The 20,377-nt window shown below is 44.1% G+C and overlaps 1 protein-coding gene across 3 annotated transcripts in view; it reads right to left on the reverse strand.

The window, feature by feature from the left end:
* Positions 1-1,869: 1,869 nt before the first annotated feature.
* Positions 1,870-20,377, reverse strand: part of smurf2 (SMAD specific E3 ubiquitin protein ligase 2) — a 66,061-nt gene continuing 47,553 nt past the window's right edge. For 2 of the 3 annotated variants that reach the window (XM_072693485.1, XM_072693483.1), the window contains exons 9-20: positions 18,140-18,224; positions 17,378-17,536; positions 17,189-17,233; positions 11,854-12,052; positions 8,031-8,134; positions 7,492-7,606; positions 7,185-7,363; positions 6,225-6,362; positions 5,995-6,115; positions 5,668-5,869; positions 4,751-4,826; positions 1,870-4,628 (exon numbers count right to left, since the gene is read on the reverse strand). In XM_072693485.1, coding sequence (XP_072549586.1) covers positions 4,529-4,628; positions 4,751-4,826; positions 5,668-5,869; positions 5,995-6,115; positions 6,225-6,362; positions 7,185-7,363; positions 7,492-7,606; positions 8,031-8,134; positions 11,854-12,052; positions 17,189-17,233; positions 17,378-17,536; positions 18,140-18,224 — 1,523 coding nt within the window. In that variant the 3' untranslated portion in view covers positions 1,870-4,528. The remainder of the gene's footprint in view (positions 4,629-4,750; positions 4,827-5,667; positions 5,870-5,994; positions 6,116-6,224; positions 6,363-7,184; positions 7,364-7,491; positions 7,607-8,030; positions 8,135-11,853; positions 12,053-17,188; positions 17,234-17,377; positions 17,537-18,139; positions 18,225-20,377) is intronic. The other variant, XM_072693484.1, reaches the window with a different exon arrangement.

Below are 20,377 nucleotides of genomic sequence, written 5' to 3' on the forward strand. Positions count from 1 at the left end.
AAAATTGTGTATGGAAATGTGCAGAAGTGTGTCTGTGCACAGGATCTGAACATATTTTCACTTAGAAAATTTCAAAACACATTAAATTTGACCAGGGGGTACCCAAATGTCTGTAGAATACTGTATGTAATTTAATATATGTATTCCGGGATATCTTAACATATTAATATACAGTGGAATGGCTGTATGCACAGTAGCTTCTGACCTAGTAATGTTGAAGCTTGTAAATAAAAATAAAATCCAAATAAAATCCAAATAATTAAGTTGTCTTCAGGGACCTATTTGCCTCACAACGCTTTACATGTATCTCTAATGTAAATGTATTAAAAACAAATGGGTCAAAACCTTCTCAAAATGAAATGTTTTCTCTGCTTCTTTTAAACTTTGAAACAGAATCTGTTCTTAATGATAAACTGCATTTATTTATATCTTTAGTGTCTAGAGTCTGTATTTTGCATTAAAGGTCAACCCCTCAGGGTTTCATATGTTTTTGGTTAACCCAAGTTGCAACAGTGCTTCCCTTACAGCAACTTACGCCTGGAAACGTATATTATTTATTTATTCATTTTTGGGTGGTCATATATTATGTATTGTTTATGTGTCTATATGTCTTTACTAAGGACTGTAAGCGTCTTTAAGTTTTAGAAAAGCATACTTAAGAATTAAGTAGTATAATTATTATATATTTATATTTGCAACATTTAGCAGACACTCTTATTCAGAATGGCTCAGTCGTTTACTCAGGATATCCAAAGCTAGTATCGATTGGCCCTGAACTCAAGATACATCAGATCTCTGACCCTGCCAGAAATGGGCCACACAAATACCCTAATGCTTCACTTTGCACTACTAAAGTATGTGAAACCTGTGAAGAAGAACACCACCTATTAAGTTTAATACATTTAGACCATCTATACTGCATTACTTTATGAGGTCCCTAACGAAATATCTCACACATCAGGAAGCAAATGTTTAGAGCACCACCACTGTAAAGATTCCGGACTCAGCAAGTTTCTCTAGAAGGCTTTTCACATCAGACCCCTCTGAACGACTACGTTTACATATTAACCTTTTAACTAAACAGAAATGTAAAACAAAATAAAATAATGAGATTTAATATAAAGGCAAATTTCTTATTTGGTCAAAAAAAAAAACTTTCTGATTAGATAGAATCGGATATTTGCAACACTTTTAAGTAGTAAATGGTAAAACTGACCTCCACCACCTACACACACACACACACACTGCACTCCAACCCTACTACCTAAAACTGGCCTCTGCTCAGTCACACTGCACCTACAAAATACCTTTGCCCACTCACACTACACTTGAATTCACACCTTATCCAGTGTCTACATGTAAACAGTAAAGGTAAACATATGAGATATATATTAACTTGTAAATTTTATAAACAATAAGGGAAATGTGTGTACAGAATATATAAAGTGTGTGTACGGTGTAAGTTAATGTGTATATATTCTGTATTTTCTATTTATCTATTTTTACTACCGTGAGGGACGAGGACCATGCAAGTTTTTCCACCCACTTTTCCACCTGTGTAATGTGACGTGACGATAAACGTGCATAAGGACAAGTGAACATAAGGACAATTGACAGGTGAAATCAACGGAATCAATGTGACGTGACAATAAACATGATTTGATTTTAGTACCATTGGATGAAACATCACTAACACGCTCATTTAAAAAGCTCTATAAGCCCACATCTACAGCGGGTTTGAGGTCCTTCAGCTCAGTCCTTTGTCACTGAAGGGGCTTGAAGGGGCTTGAAGGGACGTTTCTCAGACAGAAATTGGCATCATTAGAAACCAGACAAACTCTAGGCATAAAACACACTTGCACAAAAAGAGCCATTGGTGCCAAAGGCCAGTTTAATCAGAACTAATTACACACAAAAATAAAATACTCTTACAAAAATGATAGTGTGTTACATTAAACAAATTGCACCTGTCAACTATGAGATATAGTCCTGCTAGTAAGTCATGCTAAAATAAACCAGAGGCGCCGCTCAAATTTTAACATGCCAAAACATCATCCAGTCCAACGTCCTGGAGGCAGCTGTACAACAGAGGAGTGACGTCGAGTAGAGAGAGAAGGAAAAAAAAACAACAACAACAAAAAAAAAGACAAGTAGAGAGTCTGTATGTGTGCACTGGACTTGAGAATAAATGAAATACATAAAAAAAAGTCGTTCCATTCATAGAGTTCGGTAAATAGATTTTTTTGCCTATTATTTACAGCAATTACAGCCTGCTTGCTTGTGTGCAAAATCTATTTCCCCCCCAATGTTTTCTTTTATATCTTTCTATTTAATTTAAAGATATATGACAGGTTCTGTGATCCACATAGCCAACTGTATAAGGACAATATTCTATTACTGTACAAAGCACCTTTTCAGGATCGTTTTAAATCGATTTATCCAGAGGCTTTTTTCCCCCCACCTTTTTTAATATATATATATATATATATATATATATATATATATATATATATATCCACACTCAGTCTATAAAAAAACATAATACAAAGAGAAAAAGTTGTATTCATGTAATTCATTTTCAGCATATGCAAATTTAAACAACAGTCCATGGTCGTAGAGGATTGCAATAGACATAGTATCATCTCAAACATTCAACCATCTAATACGAGCTTATCCAAAAATAATAAATATGATGGAGATTCCTTTCGCAAGAGAGGACAGCTAAAAACGCAACCTATCGGGGGAGGATTAAGATGTGTTGCTCGGGAATCCTGTAATTGAATTGGGAGTTTGAGGCTACACGTTTAAAATAATACGTACGGTGAGGAGGACTTGCTTTCAAGGCATTCGGGTCTGACTTTCGAGTCATTTCAATGGTTTAAGGTATCTAGTAAGCAACTGCAGCAACAGTCCCTTTGATTCCGGGCAGCCTGGAGAAGGGGATAACGGCAGTGGCGAACAGCTGGAATCTGCTAAAGCCATGTTCTAAATGCTGGTCAACCGAAAGTCGTAAAGTGACCGCCGTCCGATTTGGAAAATTGCATTACTTCATTACTTGGTCATAGATTGTTATAAAACGTGGAGAAGAACTTAGGTGAGTCACATACAGAAAAGCATAGAAAAACAATACCTCATTCATGCCCCCTTTTTGTTCCCATGTGTTACAGTGGGCAGCATTCGTGTTGAAACTCATTCAGGGGAAAGTGTGGAGATGGGTTGGGGGGATGGGGCGGTTGATAAGAAACTGGGTCCATGGTTGATGGGTGCAAAGGGTGTTTACCACGTGATCATACAAGCACAGTTAGGTGCAAAAAGGTTAGGTGCTAAAAGGTTAATGTCCGAGGAGGTCATACCATTATTTATGGCAGCAAAAAAATGGGTCCTTTAAGACATTCAGCTCATCCTTCTTTTTTCCCATTTGCCAGTAAGTAACTTTACCTGTTAGTCATCCATGACAATGCAATGCAGAAGTTCTGCTTCGGTTTCTTGCTCTGGATACAAGAAGTTTCTGCAATAAGGGTAATAAATTACAGATCTATATAATTTGGTTGTTCATTTCTCCACGTTTCAACCCCCTCCCACCCCCCTCCAGCCCCGCGTCATATAAAAATATCACTAACCTACTTAATCTAATCAGTCAACCTAACCTATCAAGCAATCGTCCATTCATTCATTTCAAAGAAGCTTATACGGCAGACTGCTGATGAGTCTGCTCTTACGGAATGGAGCACAGGTAGTCACGATGGTTCCTGGTAGATGGTTCTACAGGCTTAACAACAGTGGCCAGTGGGGCACTTATACTAGGGCCCCTAGCGAGGGCCTTCATTAAAGGGCCCTTGTCGATTGCAATGGCACATCTGGGCCCCGAATGTCCACCATGCAACAAGGTTCGTGGTCCGAGTGCGGCACCCCGTACTACTTCAGAAGAACAGGGCCTGCTACGAGGGCTTCCGAGTCCACATGGTCAACAAATACACCACTGTGTGTAGTCCTTTTGCAGCACTGACATCTTCCACTTGTCTTGTCTTGAGTGAGGGCAGTAGTGCTACTCTGTTAGCTTATGCAGCAATGCTCTGTTAGCATCCCGTCAGTGTCCCTCCTTTTTCCTCAGTCAGTTGGTACAGACGCTACATGAAATACTGTCTATATCTTTTTTCATTAATGCTATAAAAAAAGCAGAAGAGGAAGAGCCGTCATTTACGCATGTTCCAAAAAAGATTAAAAAGTCAAAAAGTCAGAGTTACTAGCAGCTGAAAAAGTCCTTTCATCTCTTTAATAATAATAATAATAATAATAATAATAATAAAAAACAATAAAATATGTGGGGATGCAGAAAAAAAACTCATGTCAGGCATAGAGTGCTGCAAGATAATCTATCCCCCTCAATTTCTTATTCCTAGTCCTGTCCCTGCTTCTGACGTCAGGGGCGGTGCTGCTGCACCATAAGCCACGCCCCATCTGGGGGGAGGGGGTCGAGTGACAGGTCAACTCCTCCCACGAAACAGCTCATCCTCTAAACGCAGGTGAATCACTCCACGGCGAAGCCACAAGTCTCCTCGATGGCCGTCAGAAGTTTGTCATAGAGCTTGTCGTAGTGCTCATATGGAGGAATGTCAATGCGATTGAAGCTGTGGACACACAAGAACAGGACGATTAATAGGAGCTCACCTGACGGGCAGTGCTGTGGCCCAGCCAATTTGTAAACTAATGCCAGTAATATGATGAACAAGACTGATGGGTTTTCACTCACCATGTGTGGGCCTTGGGCAGGTTGTCGGTGCTGGCGTCAATCTGATGAATAGTGAAGAGACGTGGGCCTGCAGCTCCTGGACACAAGGAGATTGCATGAGAACTAAAGGCCGTGTTTACGCCTGGTCACCTGATGTGACTAGTATCTGGGACGTATCTTGATAAGATTTTAGGCACATGCATTTACACAAATGCGTCTCTGGTTAATCAGACTGGAAACTGATTGCTGCAGGGGACGGAATATGCAAATTTGCTCATTGCACTGCAATTATAACTAGTGTTTGGGTTATACTGGGAGGAGTTTGGGCTGTCGGATTCGTCTTGAAGAGACAGATGTGTTTACATTGCTATAATGTGGCTGAAATGCGTCTCAGACCACATCCTAAACTGGTTTAAATAGGTCTTGAGTGTGTTACACTTGCATTTTTATGTGGCTTGGCTTTACCCAGATATAATCCTGATACATTTACATCTGAAAATGTCCCAAGAATGTTAATTTCAAATATATGTACATGAAATCTACATTTATGGCATTTAGCTGATGCCCTTGCCCAGAGTGACTACTATTTTAATCATATTAAACAGGTAGGTGCCCAAAGTCCCTTACTGGTGTAGTGTGGTGTGCTTGCGTGGCCTGGGAACTGAACCCTAGTCTGCCACAGGGAGGGCAATCCTGTTACCCACTACAACCGCTACAACCACTACGACCGCTTTTTGGACGTCAGCTAAATGGCATGCCTATATTATTTATACACCAAGAGCTCGTTATTAGCATATTTAAGTAGTTGTGTTGAGTTAAGGTTATAACAAACTATTCGAACGGCTCCTGTTTACTTTATCTGGTCCGCAGATCATTTGTTTATAGTCAAGGTTAAACCCTGCTCCCCACACTGCTGCAAATAGCCAGAGCTGAAGTACCTTGTAGGGCTTTGAAGCCTTGCAGCGGCACTCTGGAGGAGCCGGTGACGAACTGCAGCAGTCTGGCTCTTCGCTCCTCGTCGAACGACTCAACAGCCCGCCAGAACCACTTCACAATGTTGCTGTCGGGCGTGCAGTGCTTCAACCGTGTGTTGGACTTCCAGTCGTTGATGTCGATCTTTCCCAGGCCACACACGATCAGCTGGCAGAGGGGAAAGTAATATTAATGTAATATTTGCTAATCAATCATGTGTCAATCAATGAGCTTATATAATTGAGCATACATGTGCACTATTTCGCCTGTTTAAAAAAAAAGCATTTCAATACCTCAAGCTCTTTCTCATCAAAGGCCTTGAGCAGGTGTTGTGGTATGACCTCATTGAAGCCTTTCTGCAGGGCCAGGAACTGAGCTTCTATGCCTCTCAGGAACCGCCAGTTCACATACAGCCTGCAGGAGACCACACCCATTACATTAGCCTCGCGAGAGATCACCTTCATTACCTCCCACGATACGGCAAGGACATGTTTAGTAGCTGTGTAGGATCCTTTACACATACCTGACATACTCCTTCTTGGTATCCTGGGTGACAGGTATGCTCTTGCCATTGGGTTTGAGCTCATGCTGAATGATCTCCCCGTACGCGTTGTGCTCTACACAGAATGTGTGGTCCAACACTCCTGTGATGTCATTGTCACTGAGAAAACAGATGGCAGAAAATAAAAACATTTGTTACAGAATATGTTTACTATATATGTACGGACAAAAGTATTGGGACACCTGCTCATTCATTGTTTCTTCCTAAATCAAAGGTATTAATCCTGCTTTTGTTGGAGTAACTGTCCTTACTTTACAGTGTAGGCGTTCTACTAGATTGTGGAGCATTGTTGTGAGGATTTGGTTGCATTCAGTGTTAGTGAGGTCAAGATATTGGATGATCACCAACCCACTCATCCCCAACTCATCCCAGAATTACTGTATGGAGCACCATCACAGTTCTGCTGCTCCACAGCTCAACACTGGGGGGCTTTACAACTCTCTAGCCCATGCCTGGCATTAGTCATGGTGCCAATAGGTTCATGTTTATCTGCTCCAGAGAGTCCTCTTCTATTGACAATATTCTCTACAGGGACTAGACAAGCTGTGTGTGCGCATCTGTGTCAGCAAAGGAAGCAACTTGAAGTAGCTGAATGCATTCATTAGAAGGGGTGTCCACAAATATTCTGACATATAGTGTATGTATAATGTTGCGTGCAGCATTCTGAATAATGGTGCAACGTAGACAACTGGCATTATCCGAATTGTGGGATTACAAGTTGAAGATTAAAGGTGACCCGGACAAACGATTCAACTTAATTAGCCTTACTTTGAACATAAATTAGGAAAAGCAATAGGAATAATGTAGGAGTATACAGAATAATATACACATACATACATTCATACAGATTACATACTAAACAACAAAATCCTACTCAGAACTTGGAGCAGGAAATGTAGCAGGAATCAGTGAAGCACTTACAGGATCCAGACCAGACTGTTATGGAGGTCAGGGTCCACAGACTCCATGTCATCCAGGGTGATGGGTTTGCCCAGCAGCTGCTTGTAAAAGGGCAGAGTGAAGCCGCCATCGATGTAGTGGCCGTGGAACACAGCCATGCCCATTATGCGGCCCACAAAGTGGAAGTAGGACAAGTGTTCCTAAAACGAAAAACAGGCCTGCTATCAATAATTGATCACTTTGCACCAGCAGTGCAGAGGTGGTCCACATATCTGAAAATCAGCCAACTAGGACAGTTACTGTCTGGCTCGGAATACAGTTTATGTACCGGGTTGACGGCAGAGTCTGGGTTGATCTGTAGAGTGTAGATGTCATCTCGTGAGTACTGGAAGAGTCCATAGTATGGATTCAACATCTCATGGGACAGGAGGTATAGCCACTCCCTATAAGCACACATAAGTATACAGATTAGGCACAGCAGAAGGAAATTTTCAAGTTCTACAATTACAGAAGATGCTCATTGCTTGATTCACATTCAAATTATGCAATACCCACTGGTCACCACCAGAGGGACTAGTGCCTAGACTGCCTTCATCCAGAGGGAGGCACACACACACACACACACACACACAGAATTACCAATCTGTTTATTGTACTGTATATGATTTGTGCTTGGAATATGGTACTACAGGATTGGTAAACAGGATTAAATATGTGACTCAGGATTTCAATTCTGGCTCTAGAGCAACACTGCTTGACATGTTATAATGTTCTCCCTGCTTTAAAAACTTTTAAAACTGAGCAGTGCAGTGGTACTCCATGACCAGGGCTTGTGGACCACTGCTTCTGGTGATTAGTTCAACAGACCTGGCCACGCCTCCATAGTCCAGCCCTTCCTCGCCTCTGAACTTCACCATCAGTCTCTTCCATAAGTCCTTCGGCCTCATCTTCATCACTTGGCGGTACGACTCCTGAGAAGAGTGAGGACAGAAAGATAGACAGTTAGTGGAGGGCTGGAAATCTCTAACTCAACACACTCTATAGCTGCATCCGAAACGTAGCACCGAGTTTTCAGAGCACTGCAACAATCCCATAATGCATGCTTAATATACAGTGTACACTAAACAGACATGGAATACCCATAATCCATAGTGTATTTTGGTTTGAAGATTTGTGCACAACCTCCCTTAGGAAGACAGAAGTTTGACAGGTTGTTTATACCATGCAATCTGCTGTTGCACAGCGGTGAGCTCACACACATAACGACATGTGTGAAATCGTCAACTACCTTGTGGAATTCTGTTCCCTATAATAGGGCTACATATAGTGATCTGGATTTTCACATGTAGGGAATAGTGAATAGGGCACAGGTTTCGAACACATCTTATAACTCTTATATAACTCTAATATATGCACACACACACAGGCTTGTTTTTACTCTGTGGGTCCATATAGCCTGTCTGTTGCAGGCCTGCGTGCCTCTGAGCTCTGGAGAGAACACAGAGGAATGGAGGAATGCAGCAACAGAAACATCTCTGAGAGTCCAGCCTCACACTCCCTTAAGCACCCAAACGTAGGCAAGCACACGCGCCGGACAAATCACTCAAAGCTGCAAAAGCTTTGGACTTCCTCAGACTTCCACGGTCATACACATGCAAGCACAATTCTTATGGCCAGTTGGCTTAGCCACCCAAACATGCCCGTTAAGGACCTTCTCATTAGTGGATGAAAAAGGTAATACCAAGCAGAGCTCCCAGCCATGTTTACAGCTGATGACACTGCCCTTTAGGACTGCAATATACTTGCTTTCCACTCCGCACATCTTGTGTTTTTTGGAGTGTAGCTTGTTTGCATCCTCAGGAATTAAAGTGATGAGTCCATGAGATATATAGCAATACCAACTTACACAGTAGTGGCAGTATAGCATAGTGACGTTATGTGACCAGCACACTGAACAACAAGTGAAAACAAGTACTTCTCAAGTACCTTCTGACGATTTCTTAAGTTAAGCAATAGTACCATCTCCTCACCTGTGCTCATTTCTCATTTCTGTGCTAAATCAGAAGGAGTAAATTATTCAAGAAAAGCTGGTAGGAGATGTTTCAGCTCTGATTCGCCCCCTGGTGGACAAAGCTTTTAATCCTCCAGAGTATGCGATCAGTGCTGCTTGTGTAGCTGCCGTGTACAACATAACAGCAAGCTTATCGCAGCTCTTATGCTTTAATTCGCTGGCATTCTCAAGTGCTTTACTTCCGGTACGCAGTGAGAGACGACGGAGACCAAGAGCGGAGAAATGAAACGACCTTCGCAAGAGAGCAAGCAAGAGCACAAAACCGCTCCACTCTCAGCTCAAGAGGACAGAAAAAAACAGTATGTGGCACTATGGCAGATGTCACACTGTTGTGAGAGCACATGGCTCACAGTCAGACTCTGCCAGGGGAGTGACAAACCAGTCTACACCCTCTGATCTCGTCATCAGTCAAGGAGATGTCCACTGTTTATTCCTTACTTCAGCACAGCCATGTGATGGGACAGAATGCTCACCATCTACCAGCTCTAATCCCATTAGTAAGTAGCCTTTTTTTTCCTCATTCAATGTTTGTTTAAACATTTTGACAAAGCAGAATGGAAGTCGCATTTCTTTTTGCTGTGTTATTCACAGCCACTAGGTGGCGTAGTAGCGTAATATGGAGTTACATACAGAGAAGGTAAAGAAGAAAACAGGCAGGTAAGGCCAAGCAGTACCAAAGCTATAAATTAAGGGGATTGGATGCCTTCTACAAGTTGTTCTTCTTGCACCCTTTTAATGTTGTGATGTAGCAGAGCACCCATAAAGACTACTAATATTATATGGCCTTCTTCTATAGCCCTTGCCCTTACGAACAATTTTTGCTGCTTAGACAGTTGTGCCCTGAATGCAAAAACCCTCTTGTTGGATTTTCCATGGCACAAAACCTTGAAATCCTCAATGCTATGAATAACGTAGGGCAGTGGATGAGGACAGTTTACACCTGGTCACTTCATGTGTATTGAGTATCGGGGTTATATCTGGATAAGGCCAAGCCACAAAACACTAGGAAAACACCAGGGATGCACTGATCCGATACTAGGATTGGATATCGGTTCTGATACTGACAAAATAGCTGGACGGGGTATCGGATTATCAGGCCTAACCACAGGGCCGATCCATTCTCTGAATCCGATTCCCGCATCGACACGCGCCTGTAATGGAGGACAGCCACAGCTGGTCTTACATTTACATTTACATTTACGGCATTTAGCAGACGCTCTTATCCAAAGCGACTTACAAAGTGCTTTGCCATTTACCCAAGAAAAACTTTAGCTAGTTAGAATAGACTAATAATTCAAATTATACCTCTAAGCTTTAGACATTACTAAACACAAGACAATAAGGCGACCATAGTACTCTAATCGTCCAAGTACTCTTGGAAGAGGTGGGTCTTCAGTCTGCGTTTGAAGACAGCGAGCGACTCGGCCGTTCGGACACCCAGGGGAAGCTCGTTCCACCACTTTGGTGCCAGGACAGAAAAAAGCCTGGACGCTTGTCTTCCGTGGATTTTCAGGGATGGCGTGTCGAGCCGAGCCGTACTTGAAGCTCGAAGGGCTCTTGGTGCGGATCGGCTTTTGACCATTGCCATCAAGTATGGAGGGACTGGTCCGTTCTTGGCTTTGTAGGCCAGCATTAGGGTTTTAAATCTGATGCGGGCAGCGACAGGAAGCCAGTGAAGAGAACGCAGCAGTGGAGTGACATGGCTGAATTTAGGGTCTTACATATAAGGAGAAGTCTCTCCCATATGGTGAGGTATCTGGTTTATTAATTCAATGATCGGTATCGGCAATCGGCTGATCCGCCAAGGTTATGTATCGGTATTGGTATCGGAACAAAAAAAAGAGGGATTGGTGCATCCCTAGTAAACAAACCCAAGACGCGTTTAAAATCAGATACAAATCTGATCACTCAAACCACTTCAAGAGGTGGTCTGCTATGTCATAGCATCCGTCACTCCATGTCACAGCATTTCACTGTTAGTTGTACCATGTATGACTATGTAAGATGCAAATAAACTTTAATTTGAGTTGAGTTGAAGACCCAAATGAAAACCCATCCCAATATTTCTGAAACACCAGTAATAACTGCTGGGCAACGAGCTAATCTGCATATTCCGTCCCACACAGCAATCGAATTTTAGTCTGACCAACCTGAGACACGCTTGAGTACCGTGTTTAAATGCATGTGGCTAAAACCTTATCAGGGTATATCAATCCAGATATCAGTCACTTGAAGTGACCAGGTGTAAACCGGGTCTAAATGCCAACATGTACCGGATGCGCTGTGCCGAACTGCTTGCATAAAATTCGTTACATTGCTTTAATGGAGGTTTGCACGCTGGCGCCGAAGCACGGTGGCAGTCAAGGACTCCAAACACTGTTCAATTCTTCTATAAATTACTTAATAATATTTGACTTGCGACTTAAAATTGACATGAATCGCAAGAATTCTAATATTTTAAAAAGAAACTTTGCACTTGGAGTAGGCTGGCTCTGTACAGCGTACTGACATCACCCCACCTGAGCTGTAATTACACTCTTGCTCAGTGTTTTCAAAGTTAATAGAAACAGCTGGTGCGGAGCTGGTGTCTGTTGATTCTGGTCGTTTTGCTCGTCCTACCTCAAAAATCTCCTCGCGGGACACCTCGATGCGGCAGTGTCCAGCCTGCGGCTGCTGCTGGGAGAGCTCCTGCCGGAGGATCTTTAGCTTCTGCACCAGGTCTCTCTTGTACTTGGGCACAGTCAGACACTCTGCGTCTTCAGGGAGATTACCAGGAGACAGCGCAGGCGGGGTCTGCTCCTTCAGCTGACTTACTCGACTGCACAGACAAACAGGGAGAGAGGACATGGTGGGTTTTCTCGGTGAAGATGTTTGCAGCTGAGCAAATGTGACACGCACTTTACACATCGAACAGGATTTGATCTTAATTTATGGGAACACATCTATAATCCCTTGTTTGGCTGCGGCCTCTGTTGCCATGGCTACATTATAGCCAGTACAATTTGCTCTTTGTCATTAGGTGTTTGGATACCATCTCCAAAAGTAACTTATGCTGGGTTATGAACTTCCAACCCAAAGCTCTTTAGGATGATACTCAAAAGTATTGGGACACATTGTTACAGAGAAGGTTTTCAGCTAGATTTCTGGAGCATTGCTATAAGGATTTGATTGCATTCAGCGACAACAGCATTAGTGAGGTCAGGATGTTGGAGGAGTACCACACCTCCTCATCCCTAACTCCCCAGCGCAACCCAAAAGTACTGGATGGGAGCACCATCCATCATTCCAGACAACACAGCTCAATGCGGGGGGGCTTTATACCCCTCTGACCCACACCTGACTTTAGGCATGGTGCCAACAGAGTCCTATTCTATTGGCAATGCTTCTCCACAGGGACTGGCCAGGCTGTGTGTGTGTGTGTGTGCGTGCATCTAAACAACTGTTTCAGCAATGGGTGCAACGTAAAGTTACTGAATGCATTCATTAAAAGGGGTGTCTACAAACATTTGGACATATAGTGTGTGATGTGATATGCATAGTAGCATACAAACAATTAATAAATCATAATAACAAAATAACATGCACTTTCACACTCAACATTCCATTCACACCCAGAGTCTTCCCACAAGTTCCTGCCTGTACTAACGCTTTCCCCCCCCCGCTGCCCCCGCTGCCCCCGCTCCCCCCAACATCCCCTCATCCTTTACATGCCAGCCTACACATGGCTGTAATACCAAAGCAGCAGGGCACAACGGCCCACCTTCGCCCCCCTAACCACGTCCGAAAGGAGGACAAAGACCTTTCACAGAGAGGAAGACTTTAAACGGACTGTGACCCTGTGCTGAGGTCAGTGGTTCAGCAGGGCAGAAACTCAGAGGCTTTCACAGGGTGGCACCGTCGCTGTAGCCAAATTAACAAACGAGTGGGACGCTCATAAATCAAGGGGGCTTACATGCATAGCCAGTGGCTTTCTTCCTCCCTCAAGTGCTTTTAAACTCTTAATATTTTGCAGCTGATCAGTATGAAAGACCTGCACGTGTTTACAGATACAGACTAAAACATGCTGCATTAGCCACACCTATTCGCCAGGCAACCGATTACAAAACACAGCTACAGTAAGAGTACAATAATTTTGTAGTAAATTATGAAAATGACTATTGTTTACTACAGGAAGTCTCCTATCTCCAAAATGGCTTCACAGAAGAAAGAATCATTAACTTTCAATGATAGTCAATGTAAAAAGATTCAATTTTAGAGCATTTCTAGTGGTTCATTGATCATAAAATTATATAGTAGAAGACGTGACATATTTAAATGTTGTTAAAAATTTGGATATCACACACACCCGAAAACCAGTGTCTGGTTTGAAAAATGATTAAACAGGACAAATTACTTTGTAATGAGACATGCAGTTGGTCAGTGTTGATGATATCTACAACTGCAGGTTTCCAGTGGCAGAGGAGTGTGGAGGGCAAGATGGACCCAATCAAGTATCAGGATATCCTTGGAAAAATCACCATGCCTTCTGCGAGTAAGCTGAGGCTATTTTAATTTGTTTGTTGATTGTTTCCTTTTTTCTCCCAGTCCAGTACTGTCAAATAACCCACCCGTTCTAAGCTCCTTCTAGCTCTAGCAATGCTCCAGTCACTGCCTTTTTTCAAACTCTTACGCCAATACGGCATCGCCGGGTAGCTGACACGCTTACCAGCTCCACTGCACAAGCTAACAGATGATAGATGATCCCTTAAGAGTGATGAGGGAAGAGAGCCAGTTTAAGTTTTTTTCCTAGAATCCCAGAATACAATCTACCCACTTGGAGAGAAAGCATGGCCAATTGTGCTTTCTTCGACTCTGGGCGCTGATGGCAAAGCGGCATGGCGCATTAGTTAGTGCATTAGACTGCTGAGCCACTCAGAGCCCATAAGGTCATGAATAACTGAGTAGTGATTTCAGTATTAGGCACCTTTGAACGGTTAACCAAGTACTCAGATACCCTACTATAGGACAGGAATGTTGTACAGAGGGTAAAACACTATAAGGTAAGACAGAATTACTACAGTACTACTGCAGTAACTTACTCGGTTTAATACAGATAGTGATGTTCATCCTCTTATTGTTGAAATACAGTACAGTAGGAACCTGGCATTCATAGTGCTACCCCCACAAACCTATCATAGTTTTACTGGTCATTAATCAGACGAGCACGCACTCTCTCTTCCCTTCGTAGCATATGAGTAAGTGTGCGTGTGTGTGTGTGTGTGTGTGTGAGAGTGTGTGTAGTGGTATGCAGCGTGGTCTCTCCCTCTCTGGCTGCCTGCATTCCTGAGTGGCTGCTGTGGTGTCTGCAGAGCCTCGCCCAGCTGAGCAGAGCTGCCACATCCTGAGCACACACACTCATACACACAGACACACACACTCCTACAGCCACCACATGCTCCAAATCCACCATGGAGCAAGGATACAGCCTAGGGAGCGGCAGGGGGGGGGGGGGGGGGGGGGAGAGAAGACAGAGGAAAATGGAGAAAATGAGATTAGAGGTATGGGCAAAGGAGGAACAGAGGGAGCAGCACATGGATGAGATTGCAGAGAAGATAGGAAACGCAGTAAGAGAAGAGAGTGAGGTAGCTGTAGAAAGGGGGGGAAAGAAGAGAAGCAAGGGGAGTGCACACAGGTGGCACCCAAGCTCAGCTCTCGCCTCATCCTTAACATGCTGCTGTGACCAACATTGCCAGAGAAGAATTACAGTCCTGCAGCAGTGGCCCTCAAACACCTCAAGGCATAACTGATAATAACAAGCTCCAGTCATTTCTGGAGGCTGATACGAACAGCTTGGATGCGTCATGTAGGTTGATACACGTCTCGTGCTTGTTCACCTTACTGGCTTAATGAAAAAACAACAAGACCCATATTGTGTGAAACAGTGATGCTAGCGGTTCTGTGTTGTGTCTTAGGGGAGGGCGGGAGTGAGGTAGCCTTAGCTCCTCTTAGCTCCTCTCTACTGATAGAAGACAGATGTGTTGACGTTCGTCCACTAAGCAAGGTCCCTCTGATGTCTTTACCAGAGTGTGTCCTTGCTTGGAACATCCAGCACTTATAAATGGCTGGGATGGATTGGAGCATGGGCTCTAATGGAAAAGTGACCCCCACAGGCTGACGCCTGCCGTCTTCCCCGCTGCTCCTTGGGGTGCGTGGATTTAGTCCAGATCACAAAATGAAATCTGAATGTGGCCATTAGTTCATTCATGCAGTCATGCAGTTGATTTGGTTCTAACTTTTCAGCAGGAGACTCCACTAGTCCTCAGAGTGGTTGTTCCATTATGCGTTATATTTCCTAGCTGCACCCCATTTCCTAATGTCCCAATGTCCTACTGCTGTGCTGAGGGCTGTCGGAGACTAGTAGTAGCACTGCTAGGACGATTATATGATTAATCAGACAGTGTTATTAAAACAAATGTCTCCTTGCTTGTTCATGCTGATGTGATGTTCATGCGCTCAACACTGAATTTCAGATTTCACATCACACTGTTCCACCATGTAGACACACTATGTGTCCAAAAGTATTAAGACCCATTCAAATTAGAAGTTATTTTAAGGTATATTAACTATTGTACCCATGCACCTTCCCAAGTGTGGGCTAGAGGGGTTCAAAGCCCCCTACGCATTGGGCAGTGAAGCACCTCCTTTGGGATGAACTAATCATCCAACATCAGTGGCTTACCTCACTAATGCTCTTGTGACTGAATGCAATCAGAAATCAAATTCCCACAGCTACTCTTCTCAGAAGAGCAGAGGCTTTAACTGCAGCAAAAGAAGAACCTAATTCCCAAGAATCCTCTTAATTTCACATGAAACGGACAAGTATCTGGATGCCATTCTAATAAGAATTTAGCCACATGCATTTACACTGGTTAGTGAAATTTGCCTCTGGTTAGACTGAAAACCTATTGCAGTGTAGGACGGATTATGCATATCAGCAGTTGCGTACTGCATGGGGAGGTGTTTTGGTTGTTAAATGAGTCTTGGAGAGGCTGATGTGTTTAGATTGCTATAACATGTGGCTAAAAGGCGTCTCAGACCACCTCCTGAAGTGGACTGAGCGATTTATATCCATTTTAAATGCGATTAGATTGACATTTTTGTGGCTTGGCTTTATCCAGATATAATCCTGATACTCAAAATGCATGAAATGACCAGGTCCTTTAGAACATGGATTTTGGTCCATTAGATGTATAAAGAACATTTTAAGAACCTCCGCATTATGTGAAGTCTCTATGCCTTTTATAGGTTTTTCCTAAAAGCCTACACCCAAGCCACAAACCAGTCGGAGACCTTTATTTTTAAGGGTGTATGTAAGGAATATAGAAATACAGCTGGATGCCAGTTTAAAGTACTGTAGTCCCGATGGTGGTTATTCTATTGGTTTCCAAGCAAACGACTATGGAGTGAATGAGTCACTGGCATAAGCACTGGCCTGTATGCTTAGATCCGGCATGGCTTTAACGCAGAGCAGGTCTCAGGTTTTTAATAAGGTCTCTTCTGGACTGGGAGGATTGGGAAGAAAAATGTATGGAAAGGAAAAGCAGCATAGAACATGTTCTTTGATCTGTCAGAACAGGAAAAGAGAAACTTGATCTCTTCATCAGTGCATTCCTCTGACCCGCAGTGTGCACAGGCAAAAAGACACACACACACACACACACACGCACGCACGCACGAAGCAGACAGAGGGGATTTCAGAGAGAGGGAGAGTAATGTCATATCATGGAAAGTCAACCACCGGTTCATTCCATCTCTGTGCATCACAGCTGTAAAGAGTTCTTTTTTCCTCCAGCTCCACCCTATGCTTTTTCTGCTTGATGACCAGCCGTTCAATTAATAGTAGTCATACCCTGCCTTTTAGAGGGTTTCAGAGACCCTTTAACCAACATTAGGTTATTGTAGAAGAGCGTCTTACCTGTTTGGAGCCTCGACCGGTCCACGGGAACCATTAGGACTGGGACTGATGGAGAAAGTGTGGAATGACAGATGAATACACAGACCACAACATCTAATCCAAATCCAAAGCAGCTTCATTAGTAGAGGCATCTTAACAAAAGAAGTACTGTTTTGGTGTTGGGACACCACGGGTCGGGGCAGCACTCACTTGAGGACGAGGTGCAGGTTGGCCGAGAGCCGCGGGTCAGTGAACTGCGTGGTTCGGTTGTTGTGGTCCACAAAGTAAACCCGACCTGTAGCTGTGTTCCTGATCTCCCAGCCTGGAGGCAGTGGTCCCAACTCCTCACAGTTCACATTACTCAGATCCCTGCAGAGAGAAAGATAGTAAGGACACAAGCAAGACACAGCAAGACAGACAGAGAGAGAGAAACACAAAGGAAGCAATGCAAGCAAGAGAAGACAAGGCGGCAAGACTGAACCGAAGAGATAAACAACTATAAAGAACTCTAAAGAAATCATGGAGAAATCAAGCTCTCCTGTATCTCAGTATCTACCATTCACTGCAGTGGACAGCACTCTTTGTCCAGGGAGGCCAGGTTAAAAATTCTCACAGCAGAGGGTAATGAGTGCTAGGTGCACTGTGGAGGGCACAGTGGAAAAAGCACACTGCTGAGACCTGCCCTGCTGTCTCTAGGGACAGATTCACACTCCCGAGCATGCTGGTTTAAAACCTCTAAAAATAGCACTTAGATAACCTAAATTTAGCTTTAATGATGAATCAACACCACAAAAAACGGCTGACCACAGCTCTTCACCGCATCGAGGCAAATTTTCAAAACCGCTGTCCTAATCTAAAAAAAATGTTGTATGGGAACGGCTGAAAGTGTGCTTGTCTCATGAAGGACTAGAGTTCATACTGACAGTACAAACAGTATAAGAAAGGCCATAGATGGGGGAGGGGGGCGGTTACCTGGGTACTCTGGGGTCATGCCATGTGCTGACGCCTGTCTGGGTGTGCAGGAAGTACACCTGTCCCTGCTGCGTGGTGCGCTGCTCTGTGAACCAATCAGAGAAGAGGAGGGAGCAGGATTAGTCAGAGCTGGTAATACAAGCATGACTGAGATATAAACAACTTTGAATGTGTGTTTTTGTAGCAAGGTGGACTTTTTTTTTTTTTTTTTAATATATTCCCACTTCTAAACAAATTCCATTCAAATACTGAATGGATATACCGAATATTTCATACTGGTACAAACAGAAAAACTAAACTTCAGTAACTCCAGGGACGTCTGTACAAACTGGTAGGGCTATTATTTGGTAACAGAAGTTTGTAATAACCCCTGTAATAACGAAACACCAGCTTTTTAAGGGGTTAATCAAGAACTGCTGTCCTGAACTGTCTGACGTTTCACGCGATGCCTGGGTCACACTACAGGGTAATCAGGTCAATTCTGAGGGCCAAGCTATGCAAAGTGGGGCTCAGCGGATTCAGAGGACTCCTTGGGGGGGCAACCTAAATGAGGGGGGTTGAGCTGGACTGAAGGCCAAGCTGAATGGGAGGCAGATCTGAAAGGAAGGCCAGGCTGAGCCTAGGCCTAAATTGAATAAAGGGTGGAGCTGAGCAGGGGACAGAGTTGATTGGGGGCTGTAAATGTAAAAAGGGCCAAGCTGAGGGCGGAAATGAACGGATGGCCAAACTGAGTGCTGAGCTGAGTGGAGGACCAAACTGATTAAAGGGCCAGGCTGAGGGCCAAGCTGAGCGGAGGACAGAGCAAAGGGCAGGCCCAAACGGATCAGAGGGCTGAGCTGAGCGGATGGCCCTGCTGGGTAGAGGGCCAAGCTGATGGCGGAGGTGAATGGATGACCAAGTTGAGAGAAGCCATGGTGAAAGCTGAGCTGAATAGAGGGCTGAGCCGATTGGAGGACCATGCTGAATATAAAGCAAGCTGAGCAAAGGGCCAAACTGGGATCGGTGATGAGCCAAGTGCCAGGCCAAGCAGAGGGCCATGCTGAAGGTGGAGGTGAACGGAAGGTTAAGCAAAGGGAGGGCCCAAACTAATCAGTTGGCCAAGCTGAGTGGACGGCCCTACTGGGTAGAGGGCCATGCTGAGGGCGGAGATGAACAGATGACCAAGCTGAGAGCAGAGGGCTGAGCTGTGCGGAGGACCTGAGTATAGGCCCAAGCTGAGGTTGAAGGTGAAAAGAGGGCTGAGCTAAAGGTAGACCAAAACTTATGAGAGGGCCAAGATGAGCAGGGGGCCAAGCTGAGGGCAGAGCTAAAACTCTAAACTCATCAGATGGCTGAACTGACAGTTTGCCCAAACTGAATAGAGGGCTGAGATGAGTGGGGATGGTAAATGAAGAGAAGGCCAAGCTGAGAGCTGAGAGCCAAACAAAGCTGAATGAAGGGCTGACCGCTGAGCTGAAGCTCCAAATGGACATTCATATATCCAAACCACCACACACTTCCCTTTACTTCGACATCAATGTGTGTTCGTGGCCTGGAGTAAAGAGCATGTTTCTATAATCAGAGGAAAACAAGTTTCTAAACGTTAAGCGTCTGAGTGCGTGTGCATGTGTCTGAGAATAGGGATTATGGAAGAAACCAGGTCGTCAGAGAGCTGTGTGTGTGTGTGTGTGTGTGTGTGTTACACTGAGAGCTCATTTATCATTGTTGACAGAGATTTTCACGGAGCCGAGATCCCACTGGCTTTCCTGTCGACACGCACCGCCCCGTGTTACACACACACACACACAAATACACACACATATTCCACATTACGTGTACTTAACCTCCACCCTGCACTCTCTCCATGGACACACACATACACATGCACATGTGTGCATAATCCCCACCCTGTTCCGTTTCTACGGATGCATCCCACAGGATGTGCTGAGTCACATGTGAACACACACACACACACACGCTCTCCTTTATTAGACTTGCATGTGTCCAAACTCCCTGTAACTCTCCCCAGAGATGCACATACCCTAGCACACAGTCTCCTCATATCTTTCCTGCACACACACACGCAGGCACACACACGCGTGCATGGTCCGTATGGACTGGCCTTGTCTAACCCTGCACTGGTGATGACAGCATGTCAGAGAGAGATATTTCAGACACATTGTTCCCTCCCGAGCTACAGCATCACTCCAATTCCCTTAGCAACACTGCTCACTTCAACAAGCCAAGCAGCTCCCTGCA

This window comes from Salminus brasiliensis, chromosome 12 (assembly GCF_030463535.1).
Source record: "Salminus brasiliensis chromosome 12, fSalBra1.hap2, whole genome shotgun sequence".
Lineage (NCBI taxonomy): Eukaryota > Metazoa > Chordata > Actinopteri > Characiformes > Bryconidae > Salminus > Salminus brasiliensis.